General features: G+C 44.0%; 2 protein-coding genes across 2 annotated transcripts; both read right to left on the bottom strand.

Moving 5' to 3' along the window:
* Window positions 1–5,250: 5,250 nt before the first annotated feature.
* On the bottom strand, window positions 5,251–6,173 carry LOC114706965 (keratin-associated protein 4-3-like). The gene has a single exon (XM_028889540.2). The coding sequence runs from the start codon at window positions 6,127–6,129 to the stop codon at window positions 5,581–5,583; it is 549 nt and encodes a 182-aa protein (XP_028745373.1). The 5' UTR covers window positions 6,130–6,173; the 3' UTR covers window positions 5,251–5,580.
* An 18,067-nt stretch (window positions 6,174–24,240) lies between these two features.
* LOC114706994 (keratin-associated protein 4-1-like) lies at window positions 24,241–25,265 on the bottom strand. The gene is given in 2 exon segments (XM_028889573.2): window positions 24,241–24,694; window positions 24,696–25,265. Coding segments are annotated over 2 exon segments (702 nt in total). The 5' UTR covers window positions 25,226–25,265; the 3' UTR covers window positions 24,241–24,522.
* Between the last annotated feature and the right edge of the window lie 492 nt (window positions 25,266–25,757).

Genomic DNA, 25,757 nt, shown 5'->3' with positions numbered 1-25,757 from the left:
AGTTAATTATCACCAGAAAAGTTTTCACCAATTTGTGCTATGCTTAAATATGCCTAAAATAAATTACTCAGGGTCAGAATTCCAAAGTTTGAACCAATGGCCACCTACCTAGCCGTGTTGAACTGAACTGCCTTCTTGCCTCCCATAGACTGTTACTCTGCTAGCTGTGGTGGCCACAGAGACCCCTGCATTTGGTATTATAAAAACATAGGCATATTGGAAGATATATGAAATAGTCATGTATAACATAGAAAACAATTATTAAGCCAGTTTCTACCCAACTCAAAGCCCAGCGGAGAGTCTTTGCTTCACCAAGTAGAGTTCCCACATGTCTTTCTTGACTATATCTCCCTCCCTCTACCACAGGGTTACTATCCCAATTTTGGGAGTAATCTTTTTTATTTCTTTTACTCAAAATTCAATGACCTAGGTTTGCATTTTCAAACAATGAAGTTTGATTTTACTGATTTTGAATGCTCTGCAAATAGAATGTGATTATGTGTTTTGAATTTCAATTCTTTTGCTCAGTATTCTATACTCTCTTGGAAAGACAACCTCAAGGGGAGCCCCAGTTATGTTCACTTTATACTGTGCTTTGCACAGTGTATCCACCAAATGCTATGTGTTACAATCTGAGTACCCAGAGGGCCAGCATTAGGAGGTTTTGTGAACCCTCAAAAGGAGGAACCACCAAAGAGGGTCACAGCTCGTTGAGTCATGCCTTCCATTAGGATTTGTCTTAGTTTGGGTTTCTATGGCTGTGATGAACACCATGGACAAGAGCAATTTGGGAAGGAAAGGGTTTGTTCAGCTTGCACTTCCATAGCACCTGAGAGAAGTCAGGGCAGGAACTCAAGCAGGACTGAACCCTGAGGCAGGAGCTGATGCAGGAAGCCATGGAGGAGTGCTGTTTACTAACTTGCTCCTCATGGCTTGCTCAATCTATTTTCTTATACCATCTAGGACCATGGTCTCAGGAGTCATACCCAGTGAGCTGGGCTTACCCACCTTAACCATTGATCGAGAAAATGCCCCTCAGGTTTTAAAGTCACTTCCTCTTTCTGGCAAACTCTCTTTGCAGGCTCTTCCACTGTCACGGGCTTTGATAAATTCAGCTGCAATGTAGGAGAAATTCATGTGGCAAAAAAAAAAAAAAAAAAAAACCAGAGACAACCTTCATACAACACCCACTTGGGTTCTGGGGCTCTCATCCCAATGGTGTCAAAGAAGAAGGTATTCTCAGCTATCACAGAAGTGAGCTTCAAATTGGATCCTTTCAGCCTGACTCCTCAGAGGAGACCCCATTGCCAGCCAACATTTTCCCTGAAGCTTATGAAGTGCTAGGAAACCATCAATGCAGCCACACCATCTGAGTCCTGACCCACAAACACTGTGATTGATAGTGTACAATCTTTATGCGACTAAGTTTTGAAGTCATGTAATGACAAGTGGCTAGTGTAAAGAGCACCAAGAAAAAGAAGAAGCGAGCAAAGGTTGAGGAGACACAGATATGCTACAATATACTTATTCTTAAGGGTTGTAAACCCAACAAACTCATTTCTTTCTCGGTGGCCCAAGAGATGCTCTGTTTACTAAGATGGTTTAGCAGAGGGCAATAAGGGGTCACCAGCATTGTGGATAAATTTGGAATAGAGACAATTCACTAAAGCCCTCATTTTTATAGGAAGTATTGCTGCAGAATGTAGGTCCATAGGAGTAATAGGAATGATAAGATCACAAAAGAATCCAGGTAGAACCATTTAGCTCTGAGAATTAATATGAGTATAATTGTAGTATGGGTAATTAGTTAGGAATGGCAGATGGGACAGAAGTAGAGCGTAACTCCCAGCAATCTGTGGATTTTGAAGGAGAACCTGGTATTCCTAATTATAAGACATGGCCACCCAAACCAATATCTGTTACTGTAGGCACTACAGATATACATGTATCAGTACATATGTATATGCACATATATGTGTGTTTTATTAGCATATGTAATGGAACAAAATAATGGATTTCACCATGACATTCCATAGGTATATGATGTACTTTGATGGTACCTGTCCCTTAATCTCTCTCACCATCCTTCTACCCTTCCCTAAAATCCCTCTTCCGTTTTCATGTACATAGTTTTTCCACATATGGAAGGAAATGTAATGATTGTCTTTGTGGGGCTGATGTCTTGTGGAAAGTTTTTTAAAAAGATTTCTTGTTTTTAACTATAGACACTCATTGTTAAAAACAAAACATTAGTACTTACAGCCTTTGCTATAGACCACAGGTTCTGATAGGCTGTGTTTTCATTTTTATTAGAGTTTAGGAATTTTATAGTTTCCTTGATGATTTATCCAATGACTGATCACTCAAAAATATATCATTTACTCTATATATGACTGTATTGTTTCTGTAATATCTTTCACTGTTAATTTCTACATTCATTTTGATCTGATAAAATACAAAAACACATTTAAATTTTTATTTCTGTTAAGAATTGATTTATGGTCTTAAATATGATTTAACAAAAGTTTCACAGGGTCTTGAGAATATGTAAAATGTATAATAGAACATCCTTAGATTCCTGTTCAGTCTGTCTGGCCTAATAGTATAGGTTAGTCCTAAAGCTTTATGGTAACTTTTGGATAGGAGTCTCGATGACCAATAGATTGAACAAGTAGTACTGAAATCTTCCACTGTTATTATATCTGGACCAATCCATCCATTTGTATTAGTAGTGTTTGTTTTATGAAGTTGGATGCACAACTTTCAGTGCATATAGTGGATTTTGTGAGGTGTTCTCTAACATGTAAATGTTGCACAAATCCTAATTGGTCTTTTAATTAAAACAAAACAAAACCTAGAGCCAGATACTGGGGTAAATGCTGAAAGATCAGAGAAAACAAAAGAACAAGCCACTAGAGAAACTTCTCAGCACTACCGAATCCTCAGGCTGAATGGAAGGCAAGATCCTATCTCCACGAATCCTCTGACTGAAAGCCTCTGAGTCCTCAGCCAAAAAGCCTTTAATTCCTGTCTCCTCGTGCCTTATATACCTCTCTCTCTGCCTAGCCATTTCACTTCCTTCCTAGTGCTGGGATTAATGGAGTGTGTGCTTCCCAAATACTGGTAGCAAAGGCATGAGATCTCAAGTGCTGGGATTAAAGGTGTGTGCCACCACTGCCTGGATCTGTTTCTCTCCTAGACTGAATCAATCTCATGTAGTCCAGGTGGCTTTGAATTCACAGAGATCCAGACAGATCTCTGCCTCCAAAGTGCTAGGATTAAAGGTGTGTACCACTGCTGCCTGACCTCTGTTTAATCTAGTGACTTGTTCTGTCCTCTGATCCTCAGGCAAGCTTTATTTAATACACAGTATATCACCACATGTAAATATGCATCCTGAAAGAATTGAAAAATGAGGAAAGTATTTAGGTAAGTTGCACCAATGGCAATCCTTCTCCAAGTTCCACCTGGATACACTTCTCAAACCCATGACCCATCCATTGAAAAGGAAGACAGTCCTCTGAAAGATAGTATCAAAACAAATACAAATAGAGGTAACCCTTTTGTCTGTTTCTAAAAGCTCCTGCAACAACTCAGAGGCAAGTGAAATGCCCACACATTTGTGTGTTATTGATCATCAGATCTGAGTTAACACTGGCAACAGCATTCCAAAATGCCAACAGAACCCTCATTGGGATCTGGTGGTGATATCAGAAAATAAATTGAGTCTTGACCCATGTGGGTCTCACAATCTGTCCACTGGATCCATGTGTACCCAATTCACAAACATTAGCTACAGCACATTGTTTCCTTGAGTTGTGGAATGAAAACTATTAGAATAGAGAAAGCCACATGATGTCCTTAAAATGGCCTAACACTCATGTCCATCTCTCATGTGAGCTAGTCAATAAAAATCAGATTTCAATGAAATTCACCAGGACAGTCCCCACAAAGCAAACATACCATAATGAATGTCAGCAAAGAGCATGAGACCATTTAACAGACCCAGATATAGCTATCTTGAGGTATAAAAAATCTTGGGGGAAGTGAGCTAACAGTATCTGATATTGAATGCAAATGGATATAAAGTTAAGAGGAGACAGTCCTAGTTCATATAGAACCAAATAGAAATGTAAATTCACTGTCTTAACCTCAGCTTGTCTTGACTCGCCTGCTCTTTGTCACAATATGGTCTGAAAGAACGTGGAGTTTCTGAATCCCTGATATTGACTCACAGAGCTTGACTGTTCCACCATGGTGAAGTAGAGACCCTGATGAACAGTACATTTAGTGCTGATGACCCACTATGCAGTCCTGGAAATTTTAGTTTGAGTGCTAAGTGTAAATGGCCAAGAATAGCAGCTTTATTTAAATAAGAATATAGTAGCCACTGGCTCAGAACTCTCAGGATGTGATCTAAGTGGCTCTTCAAAGAAGGCATCTTTCTCTAGTCATTCTGACTAAATGAGCTGGAGTAACTAAAAGAAGGAGGTGTATGGGTAGATAAAAGGATGCTCTACTCAGGTACCCTTTATCCTATGGTCCCCATCCTGAAGTTAGTGTGAGCACACAATGCAGATGGCTCACACTGATCATTTGCTGTGTGCTGTGTTCTTGGGGTAATTCTTTCCATATGCATATGCTACCTTCTCTACACATTTCTGTCATGCCTGCATGTCTCCTACACTGAATGGTCACAGATGGTGATAACTGAGTAGGAGTGCAAAGGTCCAGACACTAAGACCCTCTAAGAAAGGAAGGGCTGAAGTCCTGCTCGAATTCTAGAACCTCCCTGTCAAGTGATGTCAAATGGGTTGTCATTTATGGAAAACACACTTTGTTTCTACTACTGTAATCATCGCCCTGGAAGTTTCTTCCAGGTTCCTCTGGAGAACCTTTCCTTGTTATTGTTCCTGCAAAAGTTCCTGTTTAAGCCAAACCCAACAGAGCACACACTTCTTATTGTGGCAGCCCCTTAACCACAGTTTGCTTCAGCCTGCTGCCTGCTGATATCCCCTTAAATACAGGCACAAGCACAGAGGTTTGAACTCTTACGTCTAAAGCTTAGTCTTTATAAGATACTATCCATAGGAAGAATCCAGGTACTGGCTCTAAACATCCACATTTATGCTTTCCAATGAAGATTTCTAAAGGGTTGACATGCATGCCACCATGCCCTGTGGTCTTTTCGTTTTTTAGAGATGGACTATAGAAAAGCTGTTAATGTGACAACAGGAAGGAAAAAGAAGACAAAGTGCTTTGTATTTACATGGCTGCAAAATCCACATTTATTTAAGTTATAGGAATGACTCCATTTTAGGAAATAGGGCAGGGAACACATTTTTCCATTGTAGGGGGTGTGTCACATAATAGTTTTAAGGAATCTAAAGGAAATTCAAAGCTGTGTTCATATAAGAAAGAGTGAGTAGTATAGTGAGAGATAGTGTATATTTGCAGGCAAAAGCAGCATACTAATCAGCTGGTACTACAGGCTTATAACAGACATCACAGGATTCATCTCACAGGTGGTCTACATAAGGGATGTTAGTTGGTGAAGAACAGAAGACTGGGTGAGAGCGCTCAGCAACAAGAAGCACTAGAGCATGCTGGACGACAGCAGGTGGTCTGGCAACAGGAGGGGCGGCAGCAGCTGGAGATGCAGCACTGAGGCCTGCAGCAGCTGGACACGCAACAGCTGGAACCACCAGAACAGGGGCGGCAGCAGCTGGACACACAGCAGCTGGGACGGCAACAACTGGAGATGCAGCAGCTGGGGCGGCAGCAGCTGGGCTGGCAGCACACAGACTGGCAGCAGCTGGGTCTGCAACAGCTGGACACACAGCAGCTGGGCCTGCAACAGCAGCTGGGCCTACAACAACTGGACACACAGCAGCTGGGCCTGCAACAGCAGCTGGGCCTACAACAACTGGACACACAGCAGCTGGGCTGGCAGCAGCTAGACACACAGCAGGTGGGTCTACAACAGCTGGACACACAGCAGGTGGGCCTACAACAGCTGGACACACAGCAGGTGGGCTGGCAGCAGCTGGGCTGGCAGCAGCTGGGCTGGCAGCAGCCTTGGCCACAGCCCTCCTCAGAGCAGACAGAGCCACAGCAGGAGTTGACCATGGTGTCAGACGTGGAGATTCTGGGTGGGTTTACAAGGAGGTGGATTGGAAGGTTTGGAAGTGGGAGTCTCTCTCTCCACATCCCCTTTTATACCCCGCCGAGGGACTGCTGTCCTCACAGGCCGCATTCTTTCCTTGTTATTGTTTGCGTAGATAAATATGTGATTATCAAATTAAGCAATATTGTTTTCCTGGTTACATTTTCAGGTTGGGGAGGAAACACAATTTCTCTTCCTGGTGTGTTCGAATTGGTCTGTCAGCACTTCCTGAGTTACCTTTCTAAATTATGATCAAAGGGCACGTCACATGGTATTTTGCCTCTTGATATTACGCACTTCAGTCTCAGTTCACACAGCATAGCCTGCCCATTCCAGCGTGACATATACTTGTTTCTAATCATGGGAATAAATTCATGGTACAGTCTTATTGTCCATTTGTTACAGATTGTCAGAAGAGGTTTGAATGTGAGACAGAGCACTGATGTATCCCCTGACAGCTGCAATTAATCACCCAGTGTTCAGACTTTCTCATGGGGAACGCAGCACTATTTTCTGACATGATAGTAAGACATGAAATTCTGATGTTTACTTTTTGCCAAACACAGACACTCCAAATTTATTCTTAGGGCATCTCAGGGGAAGTTGGCTGCCAAGTCCAGCTATATTATGAGATCCAGGTCCCTCAGCTTGCTGCTGTGGAGCTGATTTTCATTGTTGACTTATTTTCTTTCTGGCTTTGGTGGGAGACATAGACCCATTTCCTGTTTTTAAGATACACTTTCCTACCCACTCACCATAGTTCACTGTGCTTGCCTGTTGCTTTAACATGGATCCTGCCATGTTATGTTGTTGGGCTTTTAAAGCCCAATGCTTTCCTGTTTCATCTGCATTGTTGGTTGTCACTCAAGCAGGAGATGATAGGGTACAGATTTTTAACTCAGGACATCTATGTGTTTTCATTGTGAAAACATAGTGCATGCTTAAAGGCTGAAAAAACATATCTAACTCAACTTCTGGCTGATGACTATTTGGAAAGCAAGGACTGCTGACAGTCCCTTATGCTCCTCCATCTCTGGAGTCAAGGGGACCTGAGGAAGGAGATCCTGGCTTTGTGTCATGATCTTCCAGGTTCATGCGGCATTCCACTTTAGGGCACTCTGGACAATAACACCTGTGTTAGGCTGGTCTCTCTGAGAACACCATGCACATCTCCAGTCTGTTGTCAGTCTTCCCATAAAACCTGTTCTTCTGAATGTCTGGGGATTGTAAAGATAGGAAAGAGTAAATGTGCAGAATCATGTTTCCAAATGATTAAAGAATCATGCTTGCATGAGAGAAAGCACTAACAAGGGGAAGTTTCAGAGGTAATGTCAAAAAAAAAAAAGCAACTAACTGATCAGGACAAAACAAATTAACTAACCAGGTTACTAGCCATGAAGGTGAACAAGATTGGGAGAGGTGAATGCATCTAAATTTCTTTAGGAATTTTTTTTATATTTTTCGTTGTGAGCCTAGCCTTTAACGGCTGAGCCATCTCTCCAGCCCAGGAATTTTTTTTTTAAATAACCCACAATCCCTGAGGTTGTGTCAATCTCACCAAATTTTAACCTGACCAGGCATAATATTTTGATCAAATTAACATTTTTGCTCTTGGACTTGAGTGGAAAAGTGGGTTGAAACTGGGCATAGTAGTGCATACCTGTAATTTCCGCATTTAGGAGGCTAAAAGGCATCTATGAGTTTGAGGTAAGCCTAGGCTACATCATGAATTTGTAGCTAACCTGAGCTACATAGAAAGAATCAGAAAAGAAGAAAAGAAATGTGGTTGCAACCTGTTGGCTAAGAAGTAACACTGCACATGTCTAAGAAATTGGTATGGTTTATAACAACAAATTCTTAGGTGTTTCACACTAGAGTGAGTTCAGTGTTAGTTCACACTGTACCATTTGCAGACATTAAACTCCAAGGCATTAAAGCCCCTGGGCTCCAACACTCTCGTGCATTCTTGGAAGAGTGGTATTTATGAAGGAGAGGGAATAATTCTCTTCTCTAAGTAGTCAGAACCTACCTGCAAAGTGTGTTTAATTCCACAAACCAGAGCAACGGAAATAAATGTGGTATATGGAGATTAAAGTTAATGTGGTAATGGTGTTGTGACTAACAAGCCATGAGTGGGAAACTTTGAAAACTGAGTCCCAAGAAGGGAAACTAGAGTGGATCAATGGCATGTAGCTGAAGCACTCTGTGTGAGAGACTTCACCCCATGACTGCTGGCCATTGTTGGAGGGGAAGTGGACATCTCAGGCAAAAACATGTGACTCAACCCGTGCTGTTGGCTTGTGGAATGGGTTGCCCTGAGGTCGTCAGTGGAGGGACTTAAGTATGAGTTGTTATTGCTGAGGAAGATTCAAGAACCAGATGGAGAGACAATGACTTTAAGATTTCCTTTCTGCCCTCCGGCACTTAGAAGCCTAATTGAATCACAATGCTATTACAATGCTCTTTTGTGCTTGGCCTATTTCTCTTCCAGTCTTGGTCCTTATTGCTAGATTTATGTAGCCAGGAAAATCGCCCGAGCTGCCAATTGGACCTCTTTAGGAGAATTGTCTGGTATCCTGTGCCTGCACCCTGTCCTGGCTCTGAAGAGTGTAAACACAAGGTAGGAAAGTTTTATATGTTTTCCTCTGTCATAGGGAGAGGGGAGCAATAGAACTCTCTCAGTTATTGTGGGGCAAAGTCCCTGGTTACTCCATTACAGTACCCAAGGGACAGTCTAATATCCCCAGAAGCTCCTGTGTTTTAGGGAAAGAAAGGCCCTTGAGCAGCCCTAGTGACTAGTGGCTAAACCTGACCCAGTGGAGATCAGAACTATTTCTAACGTTTCTGTTTGGTCCCCTGCCCCAAATCTCAATTTCCTGCTTGAAATTTTCATTCATGTTGCCAACCACCAACTCCTCTGCTGCCTAAACTTCTTATCATGTCCAAATCTGACCCTGCCCCTCTTCATGGCTGTCTCTTGTGTCCATTTTCCACCTGGACACTGGCAGGGCATCCTCAGGCTCCCTGACATGTGACTGTTATTCTTTATAGGTCCCCAGAGTAGCTCAGTCTCAAATAGTAGGCCCCTCCCAAGGCCATGGCTGATGACATTCTGAGGTATGGGGGGTGACAAAATAGATTCTGTCTCCAGTGCTGGCCTGTCACACAGAGGGAGTCACTGTCACATCAACTCCCCACGTTGGATTTCAGTTTTGTGAGAGCCATGGGCTTATTTTAGGACTAGGACTAGGACTACCAGGCAGTCTCCCCCAGTGATGAGTGACTGATCTAGTTTGCCTTCTGATGCCATGACTCCATGACCAGAAGCAACTTCAGGAGGAAAGAGTTTATTTTAGCTTACAGGTTACAGTCCACCATCAAAGGCAGGATCTCAAAGCTAAAAGCTCAAGAAGAAGCCTCAGAGGAAAATTACTCCCTGGCTTGCTTCTAGACTCACATTCAACTGCCTTTCTTATATCTCCTAAGACCAACTACAGAGGGGTGGTCCAGCCCACAGCGGCTTCCCATGTCAATCAACAATTAAGGATGTGTCACACAGATATACCCATAGTCCAATCCAAGGGAGACAATTCATCAGCTGAGGTTCTCTGTCCCAAGGAGTGTCAAACTGACAACCAAGATTAACTGTCACAGCGGCTTATCACGTGGTTGAGGCTTTGGCTTTCCTCGTTCCAGGGGCTGGGTGCAGTTTTCACACTTTCCTCTGAGTAACATTTCTGTTTCTCCAGCCAAATGCCAAATTCAGAAAGATAGAGATTATGTGTTTTCTATTATATTCAGAGAGTCTAGCTAGCATTTGGGCTGTATATAGCTCAGTGATAGAGTTCTTGCTTGACATATTCAGAGTTTAGAACATAGATCTATGTATCTTATATCTACATAAGAGTGTGTATTTACACACACACACACACACACACACACACACACATGCACGCATGGCATGAATGTAGAAGGAGGACTATTTGGGGTCAGAAAGATGACCATGGCAGGAGTAGGTGGGATAAGAAATGATAATGCAGGGTTAATGTGGTTAGAGTATAGAGTATAATAAATGTACACTGGTAGCATTTTAGAAAGAAAGAATGAAACCATACAGTGTTCTACATTTGTATATATTTTTCTGCAAATAACACAATTTCATTTTTATTGTTAAATAATATTCATCTGTATATACAGCAAAATTTCCTTATTCATTCATCTGTTGATCAGCCTCATCTGATTCCAATATCTTGGTCAATGAGAGTAGCTCCACAATAATTATACATATGCAGATATCTCGTTTTTATACTGACTCAGTTCCCTTCAGATAAGTACTGGAGTAATAAAACAGGATTGTATGGCTTTTCATTTTTAGCTCTTGGTAAATCTTCTGTGTTGATTTCCATATGGCTCTATTAATTTTTCTTTTCAGCTATAGCGACGGCCCTGCTCCACCCCTTCCCCCACCCCGCCCGTATCCTCACGGGTACCTGTTGTTTGTTTTCTTCATGGCAGCCATTCTGACTGAGGTGAAGAATCTCAGCATAGTTTTGATTTGCATTTCCCTGATGGAGAAAGATATTGCATATTTTAAATGAATATTAGCTAGTCATTTGTACTTCTTTTAAAAAGTATTCAGTTCATTTATATGTTTATGATTGTACCATTTGGGTTCCATGGTATATTTTTAGTTCATTACGTGATCTGGATATTAATCCTTTCTCAGATGAAAGTCTCTTCCCTCCTCTCCTCTTCTTTAAGACTAAATTCCAGTTCAAATAAAAATTTTATTTATACTTAATGACTGAAAAGGGGAGGCATCTCAGGGTCAGATAGAAACCTGGTGCAAGGGAAACTCTCACGAATCTACAAGGATGACCCCAGCTAAGACTTCTAGCAACAGTGGATACAGTAGCCTGAACTGGCCACCTCCTGTGATCAGATTGTTAACTATCCCAATTGTCATCAGAGCTTTCATCCAGTAACTAATGAAACAGATGCAGAGACCCACAGCCAAACATTAGGCTGAACCCAGGGAATCCTGCTGAAGAGAGGGAGGAAGGATTGTAGGAGCCAGAGGGGTCAAAGACACCACAAGAAAACCCTCAGAAAGAACTAACCTGGCTCATAGGAGCTCACAGGGTCTGAACCAACAATCAGAGAATCTACACAGGACCAACTTAGGCCCTTTACATATATGTGACGGTTGTGTAGTTTGGTCTATTCCTGGGACTCCTAACAATGGGAGCAGGACTGTCCCTAATCTATTAGCTTGGGAACCTATTCTTCATGCTGGGTTGCCTTGCCCAGCCTTAATACAAAGGAAGATGCTTAATCTTACTGCAAGTTGATAGGCTATGCCTAGGACACTGCTGGTTGGGAATATAGACTGGTCTAACCCCTATGGAAATCAGTATGGAGATGCCTTGGAACTAAAAGTAGACCCACCATGTGACTCGCCTCTCCAATTCTGGTGTGTACACAGAGGGTGCTAAGTCAGAACATCACAGAGATGCACAATCCACACTCCCCACAGTGCTGTTCACAAAAACCAAGTTGTTAATCAGACCAGGAACCCAACGGCGGGTGCAGGAATAAGGAAATGTGGTATATAAATGCAATGGAATTTTGTTCAGCATAATTAGAGAATGAAACTATGCCATTGGCTGAGAAATAGCCACAATAAGTAAAATATGTCCAGCTCAAAAAAAAGAAAAATATTATCTGTTTTCTCTCATCTGTGGTCCTAGATTATATCTAGATAAATAAGTGTATTATATGTATTTGAGTGAAAGTAGATGAGAGGGAAGGGAGGTGGGAGGAGGGTGAGGGGATGGGGAAGAATATGGCAAAAAATACATGATATAATTGAAAGAGATTGTCTTTTTGAAGCCTAGCACTATGTATAATGGATACGCACCAATAAAAAGTAAATAAGAATGAGAGATGAGCACATTTTATGCCATTGAAGGCTTAAAGCTTTATTAGGAAATATCAAGCAATTGGCATGAAAATAAATTTCATGGGGCGGAGGGAACATTAGAATGAAAAAATTCTAAAAGTAAAACATTTAACAACTTGTCCTTTGAAACAGAGTAAGGAGTTCTAAAACAATTTTAAGAATAATTCATAGTTCTGATGTACTAGTATCAAAAATGATTTTAAGAGAGAATAAACAGTAACAGACACTGGGCTTTTCCAAATCATTCCATGAGTCTGTCTGTTTATAATATCAGTATATCACATGCCCTGTTGACTAGATGCCTAGACTGCAGGACTAAGATGAGAAAGAAAATTGATCCAGGTCAGGACACTCAGCAACAAGAACCACCACAGCAGCTGGGTCTGCAGCAGCTGGACACACAGCAGCTGGGGCAGCAGCAGGTGGGTCTGCAGCAGGTGGTCTGGTAGCAGCTGTATACAATGTATACAATGTATTTTGATCATATCCATCTCTCACGGCTCCTCATAACAGATCACTCTCCCAACTTTGTGTCGTTTTTGCTCTAACAGGCTGAGTTCAGGTTGTATTGCCCATATATTCATGGGTGTGAAGCCATGCACACGAACATAGTTGATCTACCAGGAGCCATACACTTCAAGAAAACTGACTCTCCCTCGACTACCATAGTTACTTGCCGAGAAAAGAGGGGTTCATGAGTCCTCCCTATTCCATGCTGGAATGTTAACCGGCTTGAACTTGTGCAAGCAACCACAGCTGCTGTGAGTTCATAAACGCAACTTCAGAAAACGCAAATGCCTATGAGGATTTCTTCTCCCCAGCATTCTTTTCCTACTTCACAAAAATCATGTATCCAACCTCTCCCATGCAAGAAGTTGGTCTACCAGTTGAATTCCTCAATATTTATAGCTCTCACAGGGACTGGCTCCTAAGCCGTCTAGCCCTGGGAAGGGCTGGGGTTGGGTTTACCAGTCCTCTATGGTAATGAAATGGCTTTAAACATGCAGGTAAACACTTGCTGCTGCAGGTCACCAACACCCCACCCTCAACTCAGCTTCTCCATGGAGGGCTTTGACTGTATACTCTCAGAGGTGATGCCCCAGAATCAAGCCTTTAACTAGCTTCCATCCGGGGACCAGCAATACATGTAATTAGTAGTACTTACGTGGTTGGTCCCTACCCCCACGAAACCAAGTCTCCAGCCTCTCCCTGAAAGGACTTTGACCACACATCAAGTACTCCGACTTTTACAGCTCCCATCAAAGGGACTACTAGCTCCTAAATACAAGAGTCCTCCAGGACCATAGAGATCAAAGAGGCAATTTCAAGGAGGCTCAGGAGGAGTGTCCATTTCTCTATTTCAATGTACACCTAGCCAGCAGAAATACCCAGCTCCCATTGCTTACTGGAATGGCCTTGGTTTCATTATTAGCTATGAAGTCCCAAGTTCCACAGCTGTTCTCCATACATCAGGATTTTAATTAACCTTTTAGTCTTGGGCCTGATGGAGCTGATAATTGCTACAATTTGGAGAGCATGAAGAGAAGGTAGATAGACATTTCTCATAACCCTCGGCGCAGGCTTTCTTCAGCAATAGGTCCCACTCCACCCCAGGCCCCAGGTAGGCTGCCTGTCTCTGACTGCTGATGGGAATGTACTCAGTTGTGTAAGAGAGTAAATCATCCGGTTGCAGGGGTCAGGTCTGAAAGAGAGTGAAGGTACCACCGATCCTCTACCCAGCTTAGTGCTGAGAGAGTTCGGGCTAAGAGCCAGCTCCCAGCTTGTCTCTAGGGAATCAGGAAAGTAGACCACACAGGGAGCAAGCTCACTTCCCAGCCTCTTGAGTGACAAGGCTCGGCCTCACATCCTGAGACACTAATGTACTTGGCACACTTGAATTCCCCAGGGAACTACTGAGAGTGGAGACAGTGATTTGAACAAGGACAAGGATTGAGAGGCATCCGGAGTCTCCGCCCCAGGGAGGCCTGTCTGCAAAGACTGGACCTGGGGTCAGGGTGGAGGTGCTTTACCTCATACGCAGAAAACAACAGGAAGACTTGATTGAAATGCAGAAGAGAGGAAATATGTTCTGAACAAAATGGCAAGATCAATATGCAAACAATTATGGAAGTTACAAGGCCTGAGTGCTTCAAATAACTCTAAATTATATTGAGAAGTATATAAATTGGTACATGAAAGGTGTCATGGCTGGTTCTTTGGTTTACTGGTTTTTTTTGTTTGTTTGTTTGTTTAGTTGGTTAGTTTTAATTTTGGGGGAGGAGTTTGGTGTTTGGGGTTTTTGTTTGTTTGTTTTGTTTGCTTGTTTACGTTTGCCGACTTGACACAACTGAGTCATCTGGGAAGAGGAACCTCAATTGAGAAAGTGCTTTCATCAGATCATGAAGTCTGTGGGACATTTTCTTGCCTGATGATTGGTGTGGGAAGGCCTAGCTCACTATGGGTGCCATCACTTCTAGGCAGGTGGTTCTGAGTGGTATAAGAAAGCAGATTGAGCTAGCCATAAGGAACAAACAGTAAGCAACACTCTTCCATGACCTCTGCAACAGCTCCTACCTCCAGGTTCCTTCCCTGCTTGAGTTCCTGTCCTGACTTCCCTCAGTGATGGACTACAAACAGTCAAATTAGCCCTTTCTTCCCAGGCTGCTTTTTGTCATGGTGTTTTATCACAGAAATAGAAAAGAATCTAGGACAAAAGGTGCATAATGTAGGAGAAGGAGCTAGGAGCAGAGTGTTCGTGTATGCAAATTAAATTGTTTTCAGCTTAGAAACACTGTCATAACTGGGGGATGGTTTATAATTCCACAACAAATACCTATAGAGATTGCACCAAGGAAATTGAGATGAATGAATACCTATCAACAATCCCCCACACCCCTACAAAGAACACAGAACAAAAACAAAAAGAAACACAAAATGCAGCAGGGGAAACAGTGTAGCATGAATCTTAAAAGGTCTTATTAATAAAAACAAACCTGGGAGCCAGGTATTGGGGTGAACGCTGAAAGATAAGAGAAACAGAATAGGTCACAACTAATCTCACCTTGCCAACTTCTCAGCTGATCCTGTTTCCTCAAACTGAAAGCCTCTGAGTCCTCATCAGAATGAATCTCAGCTCTGCTGCTAAAAGCCTAAAAGCTTAATCAGGCTCTAGTTCCTGGTCCTCGCGCCTTATATACCTTTCTGCTTCCTGCCTTCACTTCCTGGGATTAAATGGCACCATGCCTGGCTGTTTCCAGTGTGGCCTTGAACTCATAGAGATCCAGATGGAACTCTGCCTCCTAAATGCTAGGATTAAAGGTGTGTATGCTACCACTGCCTAAACCTATGCTTAATATAGTGGCTGTTCTGTTCTCTGACCCCCAGATAAGGTTATTGGGGTGTATAATATATCAACCACAAGACAGAAAGAGGAAAAAGAATTTTTTAAAAAGCAGTCGAGTATAGCAAGTCCTTCTTTTCTAACCTCAATGAATCAGAAATGAATAGTGATGAAGAAAGGGGGATTTAACAGATGTGCAGAAGTGATCACACTCTTGGCTAAAGGACCAAATCAAGAAGGAAGTTTGGGCATGTTTCTTTGAGTCTCATTTCTTCCTTAAGAATACCCTTCAATTGATTGAGGAAATCAAAATGACATACTAAAAGCTAATGGGATACTGAGAAAGCAGTCATGAGAGAGAAAAGGTGATAAATGTCTACATTAGAAAGGAAAAAGAAGCCAGGCATGAGCTATGCATTCCTATCTTCCCTGTCCTGTAGACAGTAAAGCAAGGTCAGCAGTTCGAGGCCAGCCTGGATGACACAGAGATGCTACACCTGAAAATGAACAAACAAACAAACCAACAAAAGGCACACAGAAGCAGAAGAAGAAAAGGAGGAGGAAACAAAGCCAAAGACACCTTTAGAATCTTACAGTGGGAATATTGGGTTAGGGATCTGTTTCTTTGTCTGTCTGTCTGTCTGTTTTTGAGACCAAGACTACTCCTATGGTCTAGTCTGGCCTTAAACTCATGTCCTTCTGCTTCAGGCTTTTGGGTGCTAAGACTACAGATGCTCCAGCAGATCATAAATAGGGTGGATGTTGGGATTTGCCAACTCATAGCCAGCCGTAGTTCTGAGCCTGGGTGGTTGCTGGGTTGGTCAGCCTGCCAGCCCTCCCCCATCCTCACCACCAGGGTGAGCTCTCCAGCACAGTCCAGGCTAGCTCACCCTATGGAGCAAGGAGCAAGGGGCGGGGCCAATTCTCCTGCTCTCACACCCTGGGGGCTGGTTCACCCACACCTTGGATGCCATCAGGGCCAGCTCTACTGTGCTGCCCAGGTGAGATGCAGGGGCTGCTCTTCTGAGTGCCACAGCTGGTAAAAGGCAAAGACAGTTCTCGCATTCTCGTGACCTCTGGGCCAGCTCTCCCACCTGCCACAGGCAGTGAGGAATTGGGGCATGGGCGTCTTCTATCCCTTGCCCACAAGGGCAGGGCCACATCTCTCACACTCACGTTCTCAGGCCTGACTCACCTGCTACCCGGTCAATGGAGTCAGTTCTACTGTGCTGCCCAGGTGACATGCAGGGCTCACTCTCCCAAGTGCTGCTGCTGGTCGGGGGAAGGATCCGCTCTCCCACCTGTCACAAGTGATGAGAGGCAAGGGGAAGAGAGCATCTTTCCCTCTCCCTTGGTACCTCATGGCAGATGAGAGGTGTGGGGTCAGCTCTCCCATTCTCACAACCTCAGGGAAGGCTCCCCACCCCCCACCTACCAGCAGAGTCAGCTCTACTATGCTTCCCAGGTGAGGAGGGCCCTGCTTACCCCACTCTCATGACCCAGGGGCCAGCTCTTCTGCAGGCCACAGGGGCAAGGGGCAAGGAGGAGGCATCTCTCCCCTGCCCCAAGACACTGCATGACAGGTAATTAGTCCAACCAGCTCTCCCACCTGCCAGAGACAGTGAGGGGTGGGAGGCATCTCTCCCTCACCACCTTATGCAGATGAGGGGCATGACCAGATCTCCCATGCTCACATTCTCAGGGTGGCTCACCTGAGGCCCTGTCAACAGGACCAAGCTCCACTGTGCTGCCCAAGCAAGGTGCAGGGCCCGCTCTCCCAAATGCTGCAGTTGGCGAGGAGCTGGGTCAGCTCTCCTGCCTGCCACAGGTGGTGAGGGCTGGTGTGGGGAAGACATTTTCCCCTCATCCATGCCACCACGTGGCAGACTAGGGGGACAGGACCAGTTCTCCCACTCTCACACCTCAGAACTGGCTCGCCAGCCCCTCTGCCAACAGTGTCAGCTCTGTCTTGCAGCCCGGGCAAGGGGTTGCACCCACTCTCTCGAGTGCTGTAGTTGGTGGGTGGGGAAGGCCAGTTCTACCTAGTGTTACAGCCAGCAAGAGGTGAGACCAACTCTGTGTAGCCCTCTCCTCTCAGCCTTCTGTGGTAACTGGAGCCGTGAATGCCAACACAGACCACAGCAAAGTCAGACATGGCCCTTGGCAGCAGCCCAGGTCCAGACATCACCATGGCCCTGGGAGGCAAGCAGGCCACCCACTTCAGCCAGTTTCTCACTGCCTTCGCCTCTACAGATCTGCCTCTCTCCACAGGACATGAACCATTATCTCTCTCTCTTCCATACCCCACCATATATTTGCTCACCATAGTAGTGCCCACTGCCTGGTGCCAGGCACCAGGCAGGCCTGTGTTTTCTCCTTGACACTTGGTGGGGAGAGTCCCAGGCAGGCATGTGGGCCTTCTTCTCAAGCTCAATCTTAATAGTGCTGGGCATGCTCATGTTTTCTCCTCACCACAGAGAGTCCCAGATGGCATATGGGTCTTCTCAGCTAAGTCTTAATGGTGCTGGTGTTTTCTCCTCGCCGCCCACAGTGGAGAGCCGTTACATTTTAATAGCAAGTTCATTTAACTTCCTTTCTTATATTTACTAGTTATTTGTATCTGCATCTTGTCTTGAGCAAACCACAAATCACTCTCATACAGTTACTCTATGTCCTTTAAGGTACATACTATTTTTTTTTTATATTCACACACACACACACACACACACACACACACACACACACACACACACAAAGGGGGAAGTCATAATTCTTTTCTGGTTATCAGGTAACCTACTAGCCAAGTCATGGAGTATTTGTCCCAACATACAATGTTCCCCAGGGATGTGTAATACTCTTAGAATTCAACTACTTCCATGAGAGTTACAATGAACCATTGACCACAGTCTTTAATATTCAAGACAGTCACAGGTTCCAGCAAGAGTGGAGATGGGGCCTACCAGAGCCCAGCAACTCACAGTTAGTTCATGGTAACAGGCACATGTTTGCAGATACACTTTATATTAATCAGAAGTGTCTCCGTTTGAGTCTAATAAGAGTTGCAAACTGGGCCGGGCGGTGGTGGTGCACGCCTTTAATCCCAGCACTCGGGAGGCAGAGCCAGGCGGATCTCTGTGAGTTCGAGGCCAGCCTGGGCTACCAAGTGAGCTCCAGGAAAGGCGCAAAGCTACACAGAGAAACCCTGTCTCGAAAAACCAAAAAAAAAAAAAAAAAAAAAAAAAAAGAGTTGCAAACTGGGACCCTGAAGAACTGCTTGCTATAGTCAACTAAAGGAATGGTGCTCGGAGGCCCCCAGCTCTGCTGCGGACTCTAGGCAAGACCACTATGCTACTTGTTCTTTTTGACTTGGGGGATAGTCCCTCCTCCAGCAAACCCCCGACACTGCCCACATCAGCCCTCCCTCAAACCATCCTAACATCTGGGCAACATGCTCACGTGTTTCATATCAATGGGAGTCTTTGTTCTGTGCACTTTCCCAGGAATGATTAACAAAATTGTATTTATTAAAGGTGTATGTGATATTTTGCCATGTGTGATATACGTGGTGTAATTATTACCACAACAAACTAACATATTCATTAGTTATTGCCATTCTGTGCTAAGAATGCTTGAGATCTACTGTTTTAGCAGATTTCAACCTTACAATGCAGGGCTGGTAGCTAGTCATTGTTGCTTTTCCAGAACTTACTCACCACACTTAACCGAAACTTTATATGCTTTGATCAACATCTCCACATCTCTGGGTGACCACCACTTCACTCTGTCTGCTTCTGGAGTTTGACTATTTTCAATGAAGTAAAAACAAGACAGGATAATATTTGTATTCCTGTGTCCGGCTTACTTCACTCCCATAGTTACCCAGTTTGGTTCACATTGTTACCAACGTCAGGATTTCCTATCCCCTATCTTTGAAAACACCATGATGGTTGGTTACTAACTCCTTTCATAAGAATATGAACATTTAGCCTTCATTTAGTTCTCTTACTTTGGCAGCTCATGTGCTTGTAAGCTGTGCATTTTTTACTTGAGTCACTTTATTTCTATGAATCAACACTTATATATTACATTTCTCTCACAGGATGTGCTCCTCTTTCTCAACAATAGTGCTAACAGTCTGTTGGAGATAGGTCTTCCTATCAAATCCAAATTCCAGATTGCAGTGAAGCATCTGAAGGATGAAAACTGGGTCTCAGGCAATATATGCATTTGCCACAGCCCAAGATTGCTGGTCAATCCATAATCAAAAACCAGTGAGAAAGAAGTTACTGGTTTTTAGAAAGAAGTTTGAAAATAAAGTGGGAAATCTGGCTTGGGGGAAAAAAAACTAATGATTTGTCAATTTTCTATATTATAGAATTTGATTGACATGTGAAAATTTTATTTTCTTTATTTAGATTACAGAAATGCAAATCCTTTCCTCAAATAAAAAAAATGCTGGAAATAGAGATTACAAATACTGACGATACCACTAAAGCATGTATAGGGACACAGGCTACCATAAAGAATTCCATGAAAAGGCAAGTATATACAGTAACAGGATGAGGAGCCTGCTCCAGTAAACTAGTGTGACACATGAGGTCATCTGACAGAATGCCATGGCCACATGGCATTAATGTGCACAGTTGTTTTTAAGTTGTTGCTTGATAGCATGATCAATGGGGTGAATAGACACAGTGATACCTAAAAGTCAGAACAAGGCTAAGTGTGATAGACAACAGAAATTAGGAAGTCCTGTACTCAGGTAACATGTTGGTTGGCCTGAGGGTAGTGGTCAGGGATGAAACTCAGCAAGATGATCCACAGGAGAGTGGGTGACAGGAGGTGGCTTGGCAGCAGACAAGACAGCAGCAACTAGCTTTACAGCAGTTGAGATGTCAGCAGCTGGACACAGAGCAGCTGGGACAACAGCTAGACATACAGCAGCTGGATGACAGTTAGACATACAGCAGCTGGATGACAGCTAGACATACAACAGGTGGACACAGAGCAGCTGGAACAACAGCTAGAACACAGTAACTGGATGACAGCTAGACATACAACAGCTGGACACAGAGCAGCTAGAACAACAGCTAGACACACAGCAGCTGAATGACAGCTAGACACACAGCAGCTGGACACAGAGCAGCTGGAACAACAGCTGGACACAGAGCAGCTAGAACAATGGCTAGACACACAGCAGCTGGATGACAGCCAGACACACAGCAACTGGACACAGAGCAGCTGGAACAACAGCTAGACACACAGCAGCTGGACACAGAGCAGCTAGAACAATGGCTAGACACACAGCAGCTGGATGACAGCCAGACACACAGCAGCTGGACACAGAGCAGCTGGAACAACAGCTAGACAGACACACAGCAGCTGGAGTGGCAACTGATAGACATACAGCAGCTGGGATGACAGCAGTTGAGGCAGCAGTGGCTGGACACACAACAGCTGGGTCTGCACACAGCAGCTGGGCTGGCAGCAGCTGGGCTGGCAGCAGCCTTGGCCACAGTCCTGCTCAGAGCAGACAGAGCCTCAGCAGGAGCTGACCATGATGATGGAGGCTGGAGGTTTGGCCTGGTATCCAAGAAAGTGAGTTTTCTGAACTTAGGAGTCTCTTTTCATACCTTTGGTCCCCTGTCAAGATGTTAACAGATAAGAAGTTACAAAATTAGGGAATTATACACATTTTCTTTTAAATTTGATGTTTCCAAATCAACTCCTGTCCCTTCCTTGTGTGCATCATACAATTTTAAATCTGCAGCTTTCTTTCCCAATCGGTGGTGTGGAACCCAATGATTTGTGACTTGCTGTCACTATATTCCTTCCTCAGCCATGGCTCAGTCTAGCTAGGCAAATACTGCAAGAACCATGCAACAGGACACATGGCGAACGGGAAGGCAACAACAGAGATTAACAGAAGTGAAATAATTCCCGCTGTAGAGTGATAGAACATAGACTTTCAAAGGGGAAGAACATGGGTCTAAGAGCTTGCTGGGGGTTAGGGAGTTGGGAAAGGAAATTCAACACAATATACGTTGTCACGTTTCCTTTCAATGTTAGCTTGTTGGATGCAGTGGGATCACCCTATGAATCAAAGGGGCATGCATCAAAGTTCATCTTTCTGAAATAACCAGCCAACACAGAACATTCATTAGCACAACACTGACAGCCTGTATTTTTTTTTAATGCCCAAGTTGTTCTGGGAGATGCTTAGGAAAGGCAATAGCCTTCTCTTCTGATCCCATGCCTATTAAATTGCGCCAGTAGGAATATGTTCTAAATCCAAATATGTCTGATGTCCCCTCTTCTCAAACAGATGAAACAGGAGTTGGTCTGATCATCAGCTTTGCCCATCACAGACAAATGCTGACAGTTACTAGTGTTTGGTTACAAGTTCTGATAATCAAGCATCTCAGAAGCAGAAATCCAATAGCTTCAGCTCCCTGCTGCCCTGGCCACAAGCCATGTGGCTCCCCATTCTTAATGCTTTTCCACTGGACCCACCCTATCGCTCTACATGCTGGCATCCCTGCCTACCACATCACTAGTCTACCTTTTGGCCCTCCACAGCTGCTATCATTACCAGAAGGGTAAGTTTCCCCCATTCGAGAACGTCTCAAGTATTGTACTGGTCCTTCCCTTAAGATAACTTCAGTCTATTGGCTCTTTGTTTTGATCAAGTGTCTGTTTTCTGGTAGAAGAGGCTTCAGACAGACCAAGTAAAACTAGGGATGTAGCTTCGGGAGGTATTTGTTCACTTGGGTATAATCAAGCCTACCTGAGTTTTAACAGATTTTGCAGGATCTAAGACTATCCCAAAAGTACACACTCAGAGCACGACTTTCAAATGCAGCCTAAGTTCTTTCTTCTTGCAACTTTTAAATTGTTTTTATTATATTTTATTTATATTTGTGTAGGGGTGCATGCGTGTGTGTGTGTGTGTGTGTGTGTGTGTGTGTGTGTGTGTGTGTGTGTAGAGATCAGAGGACAACTTGTGAGAATGAGTTATCTCCTTCCTCCCTTCCACTACATGGGTCCCAGGTTGGCAGCAAGCACCTTAACCCCCCCCCCCGGAGCCATCTTGCTGGTCTATTCATGCAACTTTTTCCTTGTCTGCTTTTTAAACTCTTCCCTCAACCCCTCCTGGAGTTATCTCTAGTGTCAATGCACTCCACCTCTGACAGAGAGCTTCCTCAGCTGTTCATGATTTATTTTAGCACAGTGTCTTTAGTGTGAAGGCAATTGGGGAGTGAGCAGCATAGTCCATTTTCTGCCATATCTGCCCCCCATGGCTGCTGATCTCTTGCCTCATTTTACTCCTTTCATTTATAACAATGTAAACAATCCCTGGCTGCATCCTCCTCCTCCCCTTCTGCTCCTCCTCTTTCTCCCTTCCTCCTCCTGCTCCTCCTCCTCCCCTCCTCTCCCTTCCTCCTCCTTCCCTCTCCCTCCCCTCCTCCTCCCCTCTTTCTGCTCCCCCTCTTGCTCCTTCTCCCTTCCCCTCCCTTCGTTCTTTTTCTTTCTCTTCTCATCCTGAGTTTATGACTTGTATACTTCCCTAGCAGTCACTAGGTTTTAACTCACTATGTATATATTTAACCCTTCCATATTATCCTTCTCTGGAACAGAAGTTTTCCCCATTACATACTACCTATTTGGGTCCTTCGTTTTATTCCTAAGCCTTATTTCAAAGACTAGTCTGTGAGTTTCTTGTTGGAAACTATTTGTCTTCACATGTCTTATTATCCTCAGAGCTCAGTGGCTCTGTGAACCTGCCAATCATCTTATGGATTGAAAAGGAAAATTATTGTTAATTAAATGAGGCAGGTCATGTTATTTTGAAACATAGTCCTTTTTTACAATATGGATAGTAGATTGTATGTGCAAAATCTGCTTTCTTTTCTGCTTTTGAGTTGGCATATAAAATTGTATGCATTTATGGGGTACTATGTGATGTTTTTATGTGTGTATGCATGACACACTGTTTAAATATGGGTTAATATTTTTACATGCTCAAATCTATATCATTTCTCGCTGGTGAAAATACTCAATGTCCTTTGTTCTAGCTGTTTTGAAATATAAACTATTTATCATTTGTAGCAACTTTCCTATGCAATTGAACACTATTTCATTTTTAAAATTCTATTTATCTATTTTTTTATATATGTGGTGTTTTGTTTGCATGTTTGTCTATGTACCATGTACATGCCTGGTGCCTGTGGAGGTCACAAGAGAGTGATGGACTTAACCATTGAATCATCTCTGCAGTTCTAGAACAATCTCTTTTTATCTAATTGTTTTACAGATTTTAATCAGGTAGTCTTCTCTTGTGTCCCTCTGTTTTCCCCAGAATCTCAGGCCACTTTTCTACTCTCTGTGACCTTTTTTTTTTTTAGATTCCACATTTGAATGACACCATGTGTATTTTCTTTCTGTATCTGGCTGATTTCACTCACATAACCTCTTCCAACTCTAGCCATGTTGTCACAAATGACAAGACTCCGCCTGTTTTATGAGTAAACAGCATTCCATTATGTATAAGGCATTTTATTTACCACTCATCGGTTGATGGACACAGGCTAATTCTGCTTCCCAGACAATGTGAATAATGCTGCAATAAATGTGGAACTACGCATACCTTTAACATACTAGCAAAACTAGTTTTCTTCCTGGTCATAGTAACCCAAACATCTCACTTTGGAAGGAAAAATCCAGAAAATAAACTGTTAATTTTCTAAAAATAAATGAAAAAAGATGCATATATTTCTAATATAAGGCAATATTTATTGAAGAATAGTTAAACACAGAATGGTGAAGTCCAAGGAAGTTGGAGATGCGAAGGATATGTTTAGCTGTACCATGCATCTGAGACACGCATGTAGAGAGGAGATCCTTGGGAAATATGGGCGGTACTTAGTAGGATTCTCTTCTGCCGGTTTCTTTCCGTAGTCAGGACAACAAAAGTAGGAATCATTTAATACAAGGATGAGAAGTTCAGCTCACTGTGATTATGGCTGCCTCAGGGTCGGTAGTCAGACAGAAAATTCAACAAGAGGGGCGGCAGCAAGTTGTACCACAGCAGGTGGTCTGATAGACTGGGCAGCAGCAGCTGGACACTCCACAGCTGGGGCGGCAGGTGGTCTGGCAGCAGACTGGGCGGCAGCAACTGGACACTCCACAGCTGGACACTCCACAGCTGGGGCGGCAGGTGGTCTGCACAGACTGGGCGGCAGCAGCTGGACACTCCACAGCTGGGGCGGCAGGTGGTCTGACAGACTGGGCGGCAGCAGCTGGACACTCCGCAGCTGGGGCGGCAGGTGGTTTGGCAGCAGCTGGACACTCCACAGCTGGGGCGGCAGCAGCTGGACACTCCACAGCTGGGGCGGCAGGTGGTCTGGCAGCAAACTGGGCGGCAGCAGCTGGACACTCCACAGCTGGGGCGGCAGGTGGTCTGGCAGCAGACTGGGCGGCAGCAGCTGGACACTCCACAGCTGGACACTCCACAGCTGGGGCGGCAGGTGGTTTGGCAGCAGCTGGACACTCCACAGCTGGGGCGGCAGCAGCTGGACACTCCACAGCTGGGGCGGCAGCAGCTGGACACTCCACAGCTGGGGCGGCAGGTGGTCTGGCAGCAGACTGGGCGGCAGCAGGTGGTCTGGCAGCAGCTGGGCTGGCAGCAGCTCTCCTGGCAGGGACTTTGATCACAGCCCTGCTCAGAGCAGACAGAGCCACAACAGGAGTTAACCATGGTGTCAGAGGAGGAGGTTCTGAGTGGGTTTTGAAGAGAGTGAGTTTCTCAAATATGTGAGTCTCCTTAGTCCCTGTCCTCTTTTATACCCTGATGCTGTTACCAGGTTAAAGGTCATTTCCTTGTTATTGTTTCTCTTAATATATAAACAGTTACAAAATTAGTTAATTGTGGAAGACTCTATGCAAATGTTAGATGGAATGTATTCTTCTTTCTCAGGGTCAGGGTTTATCAAATCAGTCTTTCCTCCTTAGTCACCTCTTCTGTGACTTATGTGTACCCTTAGTCACCTCTTCTATGACTTATGTGTACCATCAAATTTCAAAAATTCCTATTCTGACTCAGCTGATTGATAGTCATGAGATGACGTAGCATACAAAATCCAACATTCCATGTGTCATCACGAGGCCTCATACCAGTCCCATAGTGGGTCTGGGTTTCTTATGTCCTAAAGACTCTTGAAAAGTAACTCTGAAAGTACCAGAAGAAAGCTTGAATTTTGAAGTTTGGATTAAGATAATGTGAAGATAAA

Source organism: Peromyscus leucopus, chromosome 8b, assembly GCF_004664715.2.
Source record: "Peromyscus leucopus breed LL Stock chromosome 8b, UCI_PerLeu_2.1, whole genome shotgun sequence".
In the NCBI taxonomy this organism is placed as follows: Eukaryota; Metazoa; Chordata; class Mammalia; order Rodentia; family Cricetidae; genus Peromyscus; species Peromyscus leucopus.
This window is presented reverse-complemented; position numbering and strand designations above follow the sequence as displayed.